This window comes from Pan paniscus, chromosome 5 (assembly GCF_029289425.2).
Source record: "Pan paniscus chromosome 5, NHGRI_mPanPan1-v2.0_pri, whole genome shotgun sequence".
Classification (NCBI taxonomy): Eukaryota; Metazoa; Chordata; class Mammalia; order Primates; family Hominidae; genus Pan; species Pan paniscus.
In genome coordinates this window covers 53391278-53406784 of record NC_073254.2, presented here as the reverse complement: position 1 = coordinate 53406784, position 15507 = coordinate 53391278, and the positions used below count along the sequence as shown (strand labels likewise).

The 15507-nt window shown below is 38.3% G+C and overlaps 1 protein-coding gene across 1 annotated transcript in view; it reads right to left on the bottom strand.

Moving 5' to 3' along the window:
• Positions 1-15507, bottom strand: part of DNAH8 (dynein axonemal heavy chain 8) — a 332740-nt gene that overhangs the window by 126230 nt on the left and 191003 nt on the right. Inside the window, exons 60-65 of the mRNA XM_055113566.2 lie at positions 14532-14724; positions 12467-12589; positions 10939-11069; positions 4425-4578; positions 2712-2876; positions 1088-1314 (exon numbers count right to left, since the gene is read on the bottom strand). Of these exons, the coding sequence (XP_054969541.2) occupies positions 1088-1314; positions 2712-2876; positions 4425-4578; positions 10939-11069; positions 12467-12589; positions 14532-14724 (993 nt within the window). The remainder of the gene's footprint in view (positions 1-1087; positions 1315-2711; positions 2877-4424; positions 4579-10938; positions 11070-12466; positions 12590-14531; positions 14725-15507) is intronic.

Genomic DNA, 15507 nt, shown 5'->3' with positions numbered 1-15507 from the left:
CTTTTATATTAATTTAAACTTTTGTAGTTTTGAAGATTTTTAATGCTTTTGAGTTTTTTTTAAGATCTTGGGCATATATGTGACTATCATTAAAGTGTTATAAAAATATTACATTCAGAATAAACTTCAACAACCTAAGAACATATAAAAAATTTTGAAAAATATACCCCAATTTTCAAAGTAAAGAAACAGATTTTTGTAGCTGCACAAAGGTAAAAATTTATCTCCACAGATGACATTAGCAGGAGTTCAAATAGAAAATCTTCTTAACAGTAAGAATTAGTATACACTGATTCACCAAGAGAATTTGGGAGATCTTATCTAAAAGGATGGTCTGGGAATGGTTTTAAGTAAAGGAAAAGGTATGGAATAAATAAACTTTTGTGAAGTAGGAACCTCACTGAAAATCAATGAAAGTGCTACGCGAACTCTCTATGCAGAAAAACAGGCATAGCTTTTCTGGGGATCCACGTTGGCCCATTTGTCAATCTTACACAATGACTGTCATGCTTTGGGGAAAAAAGCTGTGTTTTTGCATGGTTGACACCAGCTTTCACATAATGAACATGCCATTGCTGCTTTTAGTGAGTGGTTTTTCCACAGTCAATTGATATTTTGTTTCATAGTTGTCTGGCATAGAAACATTGGTAAGACTAAGTAATGCAAATACAAATTCTAAATACTCCTTTAACATAAGCCAATAAAGAAACATTAGAAACAGTGTACTTTAATCAAAATAAATAATGCATTTGAATAAGAAACTAATTTTAAACAGTTGGTGATGAATTAGTTAAGTCATTTTCAAAACAAAATTAAGCAGATGAAATAAAGTAATTCATTAAGCATCTGTTACTCTGAGGCTTGGAGGATAAAAAGGTATTTAAGTGTGGACACTAGTTCGTTTTTAAATCTTGTTTACTTGCCATCTCTTCATACATAGTCACTAGAAAATCAAAGCAAGAAAGATCTAAAAATGCAGCTCGTGCTCAATGAATAGAAAGAGTCTTCTGCTGGATGTTACAATGCATTCCTCTTGGGAATACATGCTGCGGTTCCGTAGCGATGGTGCTTATGTAATATCACTTACCTTTGGAAATAACTTTCACAGCTCTCTGAAACCATGTCATGAAACAGGCCCATTGTTTCTACAACTTGTCTTTTAATTTCACTAGAGCAGACAATATTATAGTCTGAAAGGAAGTAGGAGGCCACAGCAATCAGAGCCTCCCTTGGCCAGCGGCTGAACCAGTCCATAGTGCAACCTGATATCAAGCCAGGAAATTTCAAAGAACGGGCACGGAACTTCTCACCAACCTATTGATAGCAAAGTCAACAAACATTAGAAACACAGAGGGGTTATAAGTCAGCCAGAGAGAGATTTATGCAATCTGACCCAAGAGTGTGACATCACAGATTTGAAAATGAATCTTCTTGGGCTGCAATCATATATAAATTTAATGTTCTGATGAAGGGAGGAAATATACTCCACACTCTTCCCTGTCCTGGGACTACATCTACATTATTGCGTTCAATTCTAGGAACTTTCTTTTAAGAGGAAACTGATAAACTAGTACTCTTTTAGACAGAGGGCCAGGACAGCAAAAGGCCTGGACACTGGGACAAGTGAGAACAGCTGCAGGAACAGTTGTTTGGTCTAAAAAGGAAACAACTTATACAGCCTTGCAAAAACCTTCTCCAAATATCTGAAAAACTTTACACGGAAGAGGGATTGAGTTCCTTGTATAGGGCAGAATTAGAATCAGAAAAGTACAGAGACAAAATTCTATTGATTATAAATAAGAGCTTTTTGGCAATTAGACTATCCAAGAATGAAGCAGGCTGCCTTATAAATTAGTGAGACTCCCTAGAGCAGAGCTGTCAATAGAACTTTAAGTGATAATAAAAATGCTTTACATATATGCTTTCCAGTGTGGTAGCTATTAGCCACACATGACTACTAAGCACCAGGAATGGAGCTAAGCCAGGCACGGTGGCTCATGCCTGTAATCCCAGCAGTTTGCGAGGCCCAGGTGGGTGAATCGCTTGAGTTCAGGAGTTCCAGACCAGCCTGGACAACATGGCAAAACCTCGTCTCTACAAAAAACACAAAAATTAACTGGGCATGGTGGCACATGCTTGTAGTCTCAGCTACTTGGGAGTCTAAGGTGAGAGGATGGCTTGAGCCTGGGAGGTTGATGCTGCAATGAGCCATGATCATGCCACTGCACTTCAGCCTAGGCAACAGAGCAAGACCCTGTACCAAAAATAAACCAAATAGTAAGTAGAAATGAGGCTAATTAATCAAAACTTAAGTAGCCATATATGCCTAATGGCTACTATATTGGGAAGCACAATGAGATAGAGATTTTCAAACCTACATCAGAGACATTATAGTAAAGCTAATATGTCTACATGGGAGGTGGAGCTGGATGAGGTTACATCACCAAGTCCCTTACAATTCAAACAACCCATGTCTCTAGGTAATTAATGAAAATTGCAGGTTATGCAGTATTTTTAAATAATATGAATATTTTAAATTACACTGGAAATGAGAATTTGGTCAATGGAGACTGTGTGGTACAAAAGTGTTAATTTTAATTCAATGTAAAAATATTAATTTCTAAGATCATTTTCTAATCAGAGAAGGCAAACTAAGTACCTTTAAATAAGGAACTCTTTCTACGTAGATATAAATAAAAATAAAAACTTACTGGAGAAAAGCAGAGAACAACATGTAAGTTCTTCTTTGATCTTGAAATGAAGTATTCATACAAATTATCAAAGGTAGGAGGATGGCGAGGTAGCTCCCTCTTCATCACTGAAATCAGACCTTGGGTGATTTCATCCATCTCATCTCGTGCAAACAAATTGGAGATCTTTAAGGAATGGACAATGAAGTGTTCTGTGTTTTAAGAGTTCTCCACAGTCAATTCACTGCCAAAGTCCAGTCCCTTTTTTAATTTGCATGTCATCTTGTTTCATATTTTCTTTCAGCATCTCCACAGTCAAATCCCTGATTTGCCAGAGATTATCAAGACTGCAACTTTTTATTGAGCAGCTCAATTAAGAACTAATTGTGTTTTCCTGTGCTCCAATAGCTATCACCAAAAAGCTATCTCCACCACCACTCAATCATCTCTTTAAAATGTCCAGGGGTGCCCTCTGTACTTTGACTCAGAGTCAGTCTAATCAACTCTGGCTCCAAAATACTTAACTAATTTTTGCACCATTAAGCATCTGTATACCATGGTGTAGGGAAGAGTTAACACAGCAGGCCTAATCTTGAAAAGGGTATGCTTGCAGAGCTGACCCTTGTCTGTTATCAGGGAACTTGGCTTTTGGAATGTCTCCTCCATTAGTAATTGATAAGGTTGTTTTGCAGTGCCAACTAGACTGTTTACACAAACCTTGTGATACATGGCAAACATCTATCTGCTTTCCTTCTAGGAATCTGGAACTTTGGTAGTTGTAGCTAGGCAGGAAGTGACCAAACCTAAAAAAAAACCACTGGACTCTGAATCTCAAGTGGGCTTCCCTGAACGGAAACAGTGCATATGTTACTGCCCTTCATACTGGATGGAGAGGACGTTCTGCATGGCCCCTTGGCAAAAGCATAGGAAGCTGGAACATCAATTCCATGTTCCTGGAACATCGATGACTCCACAAGATGAGTCTTTTTCTCTACTGATCAGGCTCTGTATCCTTACTGTGTTGCCGCAATAAATCTCAGCCATGAGTATAACTATAAGTTGAACATCCCTTATTCAAAATGCTTGGGACCACAATGTTTCAGATTTCAGATTTTTTTCAGATTTTGGAATGTTTGCATTTTACTTACTGGTTGAGCACCCCCAAATCAAAAAGTCTGAAATCTAAAATGCTCCAATAATGAGCATGTCCTTTGAGCATCATGTCCGTGCTCAAAAAGTTTCAGATTTTGGAGCATTTTGGATTCCAGAGTTTTGGATTTGAGATGCTCGACCTGTATATGCTGAGTCTGGTGAGTCTTTCTGATGAAGTACTAAAGATGTGAGTGCTCACGGAAGTGCTGATACAAGCGGTTTCAGAAGTGGCGGTACAGACATCCATTTACAACTAACAGAACTCTTTCAACCATTCTATACTCCTCACTAGTATGCAGATAGATGGACAGATACTTTGCTTCTCCTAAAATAAATTATAAGACCAAAGTGAAGACTGAAGAGACAAGTAAGGAACCATGTTCAAAATTAAACAAAGCATCTGGAGATGGGCAGCATTCATTTCACAGGAACTTCAGAAAATCTGCTAAATCTCGTACATTAACCATGTCTAAAATAAAAAATGTACTAAATAGCCTCATTTTTGAAAGGTTGCTGCTTTTTCTATTCCAATATAATTTATATTTTTACAATATGGGCTTTTTCTCTACTTTTGAGACTTACCTCCCCTGAAGATAGCAAGTTGTTAAGGTATTCTAGAAATGCCTCATCTTTTATTTCATTGTCAGTAAAGATGAAAGTGATGCCTTTTCCATCAGCACCAGCAACTTTGTACAAAGCTTTTAAATCATCTGTTAGATTAGTCACATTGTAAGACCTAAGAAGAAAAATGATAGAAAGTTTTAGATTAAAAAATATATAGTCGGCTGGGCTCGGTGGCTCACACCTGTAATCCCAGCACTTTGGGAGGCCAAGGCGGGTGGATCACAAGGTCAGGAGATCGAGACCATCCTGACCAACATGATGAAACCCCATCTCTACTAAAAAAATACAAAAAAATTAGCCAAGTGTGTGGTGTGTGCCTATAATCCCAGCTACTTGGGAGGCTGAAGCAGGAGAATCGCTTGAACCCGGGAGGCAGAGGTTGCAGTGAGCCAAGATCATGCCACTGCACTCCAGCCTGGGCGACAGAGTGAGACTCCTTCTTAAAACAAATAAACAAACAAACAACAACAAAAAAAAAACCATAGTCATAATTTATCCTAAAACACAATAATAGCCCGTGATTATTAGAGCATAATCTGTACCTGCTCCAATAGATACTAAGTAATGGTGCCTGCTAGAAAACACAGAGATTAGAGCTAAAGAGTGATATGTTACCATTCAAAACAAATATTTCGTTTAAGTTGAGAACTGAGAAACAGGGAACTTACCAAAAGTGATCCACAAAGCATAAGTGGGAATAGAGAAATGAACTTTTAGTCCCTGCAATCTGACAGTCCTCAGCAACAGATTTTGTCCGAGTAAATATATATATAATATCTAAAAGTCATCTGAAATTCAGATGAGTTTGATTTGGTGAAAAATTCAAAATACGTTATCAATAAAATTAGTCATAAATTGTATATAGTGGCAATTTGCACAGCTCATTAAGTGGCTAGATACAAAGCAAACCCACAGAAAAAGATGCATTATGCAATATGGTATAAATAATAGAAATGTTAGATGGCTACAGATTATGGAATGAAAAGATCTTGGTCTTTGTTTTTTGGTTTACTCTGTTTCTGGTTAAATGTATGTGCTACCAGAGGTGATGAGATGTGTAAAAATAAAGCAGACATTATCTGAAATGTTGTATGTAAATCCTCATGGGTAAGCTAATGACAAGGACTAAAAGGTAATCCTCACTGGAAGGAGGTGTTACAATGCAAGTAATGGGCAGTAGGCCATGGGGTCTCACAGAAAGACCATGAGCACTGGAACCAGAAAGATCTAGTGGCCTGATGCTGTCAGAGTAATCCTCTCACTGACTGGCCAGTCTCTGAACTAATCAGCCAAAGACGTCAATTTGGCTGATTTTTTAAAGAATTAGACTGACTGTGATGTATTGCTTTTGCAATACATAGAGACAGTCACTACACACCCTTTGTCCAGATCCTGACCTCTCTTGTTTCTTTCTTTCAAGTTTTCCAGAAGTATTCTCTGTGCTTCTTCTCTTCCTAATGCAATGTGGCTTGTGCACCCATCCACTTCGCTGAAAGTGTCATCATGCATATCAGTTGCCACTTTTCATGTCTTAACATTTTCAGATTCTTTTTTTTTTTTTTTTTTTTTTTTTTTTGAGACAGAGTTTCACTCTTCTTGCCCAGGCTGGAGTGCAACGGCATGATCTCGGCTCACTGCAACCTCCACCTTCAGGGTACAAGCAATTCTCCTGCCTCAGCCTCTTGAGTAGCTGGGATTACAGGAGCCTGTCACCATGCCCAGCTAATTTTTTTGTATTTTTAGTACAGATGGGGTTTCACCATGTTGGCCAGCCAGTCTCGAACTCCTCACCTCAGGTGATCCGCCCGCCTCGGCCTCCCAAAGTGCTGGGATTACAGGCGTGAGCCAGGGCGCCCGGCCAGCATTTTCAGATTAATTATCTACCTGCTTAGTTTCTGGAAACCACTCTGGATTTCCTCCTCTCTGTCTTGCCTCTTCTTCTCACTCTCCATTGCAAGCCCCCTTTCTCTATGTTGGGAGACCCCGGAATTCTTTCCACAGCCATCTTTTCTTTCCATGATGCACCCTATTCATACTCCCCATGACCACAAAAGGGTCCTCTCTACTGAGACTTCTATATTGCTATCTCCAGAACCAGAACCCCTCTCCTGAACTCCACATCCATGAGTCTTATTATCTATGGAAACCGTGTTCTGCAGATACCTCAGACTCAAATGTACTGAACTAAATTCTCACTTTACCCTTCAAAGCTGGTCATTTTTTAATTTACTTAACACATCCTTTTACAGAATTGGTTAAAAGTGAGCATTTAATAATAAAAGTAAAAAAGACAAAGATTACAGTGGCCCATTCTCAGGGAGCTTACAGCTTAGTGAAGGAGATAGAAATGTATGTGAACAAGCACTTTTTTTTAATGCGGTGTGGTAAGTACAGTCATGCATTGCTTAACAATGGGGTTACATTTTGATAAATGCATCCTTAGAAAATATTGTCACTGTGGCCGGGCGTGGTGGCTCATGCTTGTAATCCCAGCACTTTGGGAGGCTGAGGCGGGTGGATCACAAGGTCAGGAGTTCAAGACCAGCCTGGCAAGCATGGTGAAACCCTGTCTCTACTAAAAATACAAAAATTAGCCAGGCGTGGTGGTGCTCGCCTGTAATCCCAGCTACTCGGGAGGCTGAGGCAGATAATTGCTTGAACCTGGGAGGTGGAGGTTGCAGTGAGCAGAGATTGCACCACTGCACTCCAGCCTGTGTGACAGAGTGAGACTCCTTCTCAAAAAAAAAAAAAAGAAAAAAAAGAAAAGAAAGAAAAAGAAAACATTGTAACTGTGGGAGCATACTACAGTTTGGATGTTTGTCCCCTCCAAATCTCGTGTTGAAATGTAACCACCAATGTTGGAGGTGGGGCTTGGTGGGAGGTGTTTGGGTCATGGAGGCAGATCCCTCATGAATGGCTTAGCACCATCCCCTTGGTAATGAGTGAGTTCTAACTCTGAGTTCATATAAGATCTGGTTGTTTAAAGGAGTCTGGGACCTGCACCCTCACTCTCTCACTCCAGCTCTCATGATATGACCACCTGCTGCCCCTTTGCCTCCTGCCATGATTGAAAGCTTCCTGAGACCCTCACCAGAAGCAGGTGCCAGCATCACACTTCCTGTACAGCCTGCAGAACCTTGAGCCAAAACAAACCTGTTTTTAAGTAAATTACACAGCCTCAGGTATTCATAGCAATGCAAAAACTGACTAATACAGAACAGCGTAGAGTATGCCTACACACACCTAGGCTGTATGGAATGGCCTATTGCTCCTAAGCTACAAACCTGAACAACATGTTACTGCACTGAATGAATACCATAGGCAATTCTAATGCAATGGTCCATATTTGTGTATCTACCTAAACATAGAAAAGGTACAGTAAAAATACAGTATAAAAGATTTTTAAAATGCTACTCGTGTATAGGGCAGCTCCATTATAATCTCATGTGACCACCATCATATATGTTGTCTGTTGTTGACCAAAATGTCCTTATGGGGCACACAACTGTACCACTAGAGAAATTAGAGTGTCATCCTAGCCTTCCTGTTCTTTCCTCCTCTTCCTGAATATTGGGTCAGTTACTAAGTCCTATCAATCCTGCATACTTTAAACTGTCCCTGCTGAGTCTTCCTCTCTATTCCCACTTTATCTGCTGTTATAAAATGTATCCAGAATTTGTTGTAATCAAGTGTGGTAAGACACAATGACACAGGAACGACTGTCATGAAGCAAGATGTTTATACTCAAGGATCCCCAGAAACAGAAGGGGGCTTGACATGCTAGGTAGGGTGACGTGGGGAAACACCAGAGTCAATCAGGAGGCACAAGGAGTGATGGGAAAACACGGGCAAGAGTCTTTATTGTGGTTTCCATGAGAAAGGCAAGGCAGGTAAGCAGAATTAGGATTTGCTAGTTTGAATAATTTCAGCAGCCTCTGGGACATAGGAGCGGTGCCTTGTTGACTGGTATGTGGCCCTGGGGTGATTAGGGCAGAGGAATATTCTAATCCACCATGAGATGCCACCACACACCCACCAGATAGAGGTGGTGGTTGGGAGTAAGGACTCTGGATTGGTTGGTTTGCATATGAAAGGTACTCTCCTGGAGGAGCTGTTTGAATCTCTAAGAATTGGCTAACCTAGAAGGGTCAGTCTCTCCCCAGTCAGCAGAGTCTCAGATGCCAGGGTATCAAGAATACAGGAATTAAGAAAATATAGTGAATAAATTTGCCTTAATTTAAGCCTCCGTCATTCCTAACTACAATCAGTGCAACACCACCTATCTCAGGATCACAAATTTAGATGCCTACAGGAATCAGACAGATAATGCCAGTGAGTGAAGCAGTGCTGTTGGGGCCTGTGGATTGGAGGATTGCATGTCCCATCCAAGGAGGCAGCTGCTACTGAGCTCTGCCACCTGGGAGTGTAGGCCCTAGGTTGCCAGATCCTCCAATTATTTCAAAAAAAGTCAGAAATACGGTTTTCTAAAATATGAAACCTTCCGATTTTTAAATGTTGACAACTAATTTAATTTTTTGAAATAAAATTAAATTAATACCTACTTCTTTGATATTTTATGTTTTTAAAATACTTCTATAAATTGTATTTTGTTCAATTTTTATTTTTCTTTTGTTTGGCAGCAGAATGATTTGTGTGTTTGTTTATAAATTGGCAAAGTGATCTAAATTTTATATGGAAATAAAAGGCCAAATGGACAAGACGTTTTGAAGAACAACAAAGTTAGAGATCTGACACTACCAAATATACATATGTTAAATTTAAATATATATACTAAAGAAGCTACAGCAATTAATATAGTAGTTAATGATACAAAGATAGATAAGGAAACCAGTGGAGGAGACTATATAGTCACATATATGATCAGATGACTTAAGACAAAAATGGCACTGTGATGTGGCAGGGAAAAGATGACCTTTTTAATAAATGGAGCTGGATCAACTGGATATCAATATTGAAAATAATAATCACAACTCCTATGTCAGACATTATAAGAAAATGAATTCTAGGTCAGTTATAGTACTAAATGAGAAAGTAGTAAATTTTATGTGTAAATGTGAAGAAAATCATAGGAAAATATCTATGTGCCCTTAGGGTAAACAAAGATTTTAAAATATAATACAAAAAAGGACTAAATAGAAAAAAATGAATGTTTCATTAAAATTAAGATCTGCTAAGAGAATGAAAAAGCAAATCAATAACTGAGCGAAGGTATTTGCAATATACACCCTTTATATCCAAAACACATATAGAATTCCTAACAATCAATAAGAAAGAATCGCAAACAAATTGAAAAAAAATGGAGAAAGGGCTTTTATAATTCACAAAAGAGCCTATCCAAATGGCCAATGAGAGATAAAAAGGTGCTCAACATCATTAGCCATCTGGGAAACGCAAACTGAAACACAGTGAGCTACCACTCCACACACAGAATTGCTAAAATCGGCCAGGCGCAGTGGCTCACACCTATAATTTTGTGAGGCCGAGGCGGGTTGATCACTTGAGGTCAGGAGTTCAAGAGAAGCCTGGCCAACATGGTGAAACCCCGTCTCTACTAAAAATACAAAAATTGGCTGGGCATGGTGGCACACTCCTGTGATCCCAGCTACTCGTGAGCTGAGGCAAGAGAATCGCTTGAACCTGGGAGGTGGAGGTTGCAGTGAGCCGAGATCATGCCATTGCACTCCAGCCTGGGCGACAGAGCAAGACTACATTTCAAAAAAAAAAAAAAAGAATTGCTAAAATGAAAAAGACACACAATGCCAAGTGGGGGCAAGGATGCGGAGCAACTCTCATGACATGTTGGTGGAAGTGTAAATTGGTACAACCACATGGAAAACTACTAAGCAGATCAACTAAAGCTAAATATACAGATAACCTACATCCAGCAATTTTAACTCTAGGTGTATACTCAGACATGTACAAGAATATTTACAGTAGCTCTATTTGCCCCAAACCAAATGTTTATCAAGAGTACAATGGATAAATAGACTGTGGTTGTATCTGATTAAGTTGAAGATGATGCAGCAAAAAGAATGAACAACTCTTGCTACATGTAGCATCATGGATGAATCTCACAAACAATGCAGTAATAGAAATAGGATGCAAAGAGCAAATCCTGTATAGTTCAACTGATACAAAATTCAAAACTGGGCAAAACTAATCAATGGGCTTACCCTTTGAATATGGTTACCCTTGGGAGGGTAATGACTGCAACGTAACATGGAGGCACTTCTGGGGTACAAGAAGTGTTTTATTTCTTCATCTGTAGACTGGCTACATAGATGTATTTACTTTGTGACACTTGTGTAAATATCCTTATATATATAATACTTAAAGTTTACTTTAAAAAGAAATACAGGAAACTGTTGTGCTTCCTTTTTTTTCTAAAGTAAACATTTAACTATAGAGAAATTAACTATAGAAAAACATATTGTGTTTTATTTCATCCTACCTGGTTAATGTTATCTGGAATATTTGATAGCCAGCAATAAAAGAGGCCAATCTTGAAAGACTTTGTTTTCCGGAACCACCAACACCCACCAGCAATGCATTTCCACACGATGTTCGAATTATTCGTGAAATCTGTTTTGAGATTTAAAACGTGCTTATTTGAAAAAAGAATGCAATGTTTACATTTTCTTGCACTAAATGAGTCCAAGTTTTGATCATATGTTTCTAGATGATATTAGACTTTTTCCTCGTTAATGGTCTATGCCAGAATTTTTAAAATTAAAGTTTAATACAGATTTGTTCAGCTCGAATCTTTCCTTGACCATCTATGTTTACGTCATGAAGAACAGAACAAACTGGATTTACTCCCTTCTATTTTAAAACTATTCTGTGTGTGTGTTCATGTGTGTGCACGCATGTAGAATTTTATTATTTTTAGACCCAATGGATAGTGGAGCTGCTCTTCCCAATCTGCAGAAGATATAAGAAATGTTTAGAATTGTTTTTTTTAATTATTCATCAGCCTGACACACTGAATCATGTAGACACCTAACTCAACAATGGACACTAACTCTATCATATCTCTGCCAACAATTTTTTTTAAGTACCATAATTCTATTTACAGTGGGGTAGGAGGATGTTTCTAGAAGCCAACTTGGAGAGACAGCCTTTCATCTTGTGTTGCTTTTCTATGGTTGATTTCCTCAGTGAAGATAAGACTCAAATTGTGGGTCAAATCTTATCCAGGCCAATTGAAGACACTGCTAAAAAGCTGTCTTTTATATTATTGTCACCAATTAGGGAGAAAGTCTAGATGGATCACTAAATTCACTATCACCACTAAAAATAATTTTTTAAAAAATACAAGTTTTACAGATGGTGGATCAATAATGACACCCTGGTATGTGTAAATTCTATCAGTATATTTTAAAATATATTAATCACTTATGGCCTTGCACTCAGAATAGGATCTCAGAACCTCAAGATCTAGCCACGGTGAATGGTCAATAATTACTTGTTGAATAGATTAGTGTGAAAACACCCCTTTTTCGTGTTACCTCTAACTGGCTTCTATTCTCTCACCAGTCCTATATATCAACTTTACCCCTGTCCCATCACCTGTAAGTCAATCATAACATTGACACTTTTAAAAGCAACATCTTTTCCTCCATGGGCAACAGAATTCCCATAATATCAAAATATAATTTGAGGGAAGTATATTTTTTCACAGGGTTCTCCATACTTTCTAAAGGTTCTCCGTACTTTCTTGTTGACTCAGTGTGCCAAAAGCTCTGAACAGAAAACCATCTATTTGCCCTTGAAAGACATTTGCTGCCATGTAGATGGATTCAAATAAAGGGTTTCCTATTAAGCCTTTATTTTCTGGGACAGTGAATTGACCCAACCTATGTACAGTCTTCTATACGGTACCTGATAGTATATAGTTATCCTCTCAAAAAATTTATCTATGAAATATACGAAGCTTTTAAATCATCTATTTATATCAGTAAATAGGCAATAGTTAGGACCTTAATAAGATGAGTCATTGCATCTTTAAAAAACACCAGATCAAGAGATGTTCCTCTAATGATTTCATTGAACTGTCTCTGGTAAAACTGGAGTTTTTCAGCCAGAAAGTCAAAGGATGGCATCTATGGGTGGGGAGAAAGATAAAAAAATGATATTTAAGATCCAAATATGTATTAAAGTAGCAATTGTAAAGACACTCAAAGTAATTTTAAAATATACATATCTTTTTTAAACGTTATGGATTTCCAGAGGTTTCTCAGATATTAGTCTACTTTTAGTTATTTCCATTTTCTAAGGCCTGAAACTTAACTGTATTAGTTGGTTTCTAGTGCAAAATCATTTCTGACCTTTCCCTACCAACTCCTATCCATAGTAATTAACACATTAATATAGGAAATATTTTTCTTGGTTTTTACTTACTTTTTAATATTGTTTAATATTGTTTGCAGCTTTCAAAAATATAAAAAGGTTTTACATTATTTATGGAGTCAAATCCACAAGTCTTTGTTGTTCTGAAATAAATCCACACCCACTTTCTTTGTTTTGCAAATTGTTCCTCCTCATCTAATTCTTTGATCTGCATACACTTTATTTTTATTTTTATTTTTTAGAGTCAAGGTACTCTGTCACCCGGACTGGAGTGCAGTGGCCCAATCATAGCTCACTGCAGCCTCGACTTCCTTGGCTCTATGGCTCCTCCTACCTCAACTCCCCCAAGTCGCGGGTATTACAGGCATAAACCACCTCGCCCGGCTCTATATAACTTTAGAATTACTTTGTTATATAACCCTGTTTTTAAAAGTCCCTTTGAAATCTTGTTTCAAATTTCATTAAACCTATATATTAATTTAGAAAGAATGGCGTGTTGCTGTTTAAGTAAAGTTTTATCGTGTTAATTCCCACATGTTAATATTGTTGTTGCTGTTAAATGAAATACTTTTATGTTATATTTTCTGTCTTGTGATTGTTGGCAAGTGTTGGTAAATTTTTTCTGTAAAGGGCAAGATAGTAAATATTTCAGGCTTTAAGGCCCATTCAGTCTTTACTCACCCCTGCCATTGTAGTGCAAAAGCAGCTATGGCCAATATTTAAACCAATGGATGTTTCAATAAAACCTTATTTATGAACACTGAAATTTGAATTCTATATTATTTTTACACGTCACACAATATTATTCTTTTGCTTATTTTTATTTTTTGGTAACTATTTAAAAATGAAAAATCAGCCGGGAGTGGTGGCTAACACCTGTCACTCCAGAACTTTGGGAGGCCGAGATGGGTGGATCACTTGAGGTCAGGAGTTCAAAACCAGCCTGACCAACATGATAAAACCTCATCTCTACTAAAAATACAAAAAATTAGCCGGGCATGGTGGGGGGCACCTGTAATCCCAGCTACTCGGGAGGCTGAGGCAGGAGAATTGCTTGAACCGGGAGGCGGAGATTGCAGTGAGCCGAGATCATGCCACTGTGCTCCAGCCTGGGGTGACAGAGAGAGACTCCATCTCAAAATAAATAAATAAATAAACAAATAAATATCCTTCTTAGCTAGTAAGTCTAATAAAAACAGGCAGTGGGCTGGCTGGATCTGGCCCAGAAACTATAATTTGCCAACCCTTGGTATAGGTATAGAGGATAGTTATTTCACATTTATATAATGCTTGGTCATCTTACTGAACTCTCTCTCTTTTTTGTTTTTTTTTTGTTTTTTTTTTTTGAGACAGGGTCTCATTCTGTCACCCAGGCTAGAGTGCAGTGACACAATCACAGCTCACTGCAGTCTCAAACTCCTGGGCTCAAGTAATCCTCCCACCTCCACCTGCTGAGTAATTGGGAGTACAGCAGCATGCCACCACACCCGACTAATTTTTTTTATTTTTTGTAGAGACAGGGTCTCATTATGTTGCTCAGGCTGGTCTCAAACTCCCGGGCTCAAGCAATCCTCCCACCTCAGCCTCCCAAAGTGCTGGAATTATAGCAACTCCATGGTAGGACTCTGGTGCAGAGAGAAAGATCTAGTCAGGTGAGCAATCTGAAAACCTCTTTTAAGAGATGAAAATAAATACCAATTCATATATTTTGGGTACTTCAAACACAGAGTCTTCAGGTTCATCACCAGTTGGTTCTGGCATCTCACGGAGAAAATCCACAAAGTATGGTTCAGGAAGAATACACGACGCTGCATCAGAGCCAATATTTTCTTCAACTGCACGAGTAAGATGTGCATTAAACCACTGCTCATCTTCAGGAGTTATAAATCTGAAAGGAAAATGTAGTAGTAAGAATGTTAAATATGAAAGCATTTTTTCTAACTGAACATGTCCCTTCGCCTCTTCTCAGCCCCACCCTGGACCTTCTCAATTCAGGACAGGGAAACAATATGTTCTGCCTTTTGATAAGAAGGGCATAACCCCATCCAAGAAAGTTATAACATTAACAGCACTACTTATAGAAAATACAGATGAATCACTTAGGTGAGATCAAAGGTCCCTAAAACTTGCGATAGGAGAGCAGAAGTGATGGTCGGTAGTGGACGAGCGTCCTCTTTCTGGGTTGATGGATTCAGTGCACAAAGGACCTTTTCAGATTGACAATATAACAGAGGGAAGAGAGGACAAAGGGGAGTAACATTTGACAAGTATCACCCTTGTGTGAGACATGGTAGACACTTTACAACTTTGTGAAACTGGCATTATCATCTATGATTTATAGATGAGGGAATGGAGGCTCCAAAAGATGACTGAATTTAACTTTAATGGGATTGTTTAACTTTAAAGGGATGAAACCAGATTTCCCCACAGAAAACCTACAAAGAGCTCACAAAATTTGTAGAAAATATATACAATGAAAATGTGCCTCCGAATGTTATCAACTCTGATGATCTGGTGATTTATAAAGATGTATTGTTGAAGTCATACTGGAATAAATCGGCAGAGCATTTTTTTAAGGCAGTGGGCAGGTGAGAGATGCCATCAATGCTTCACAAGCCCCACAGCAAATGATGACAATGCTCCTTACTCTACTTATCCTAGTAGGTAATGC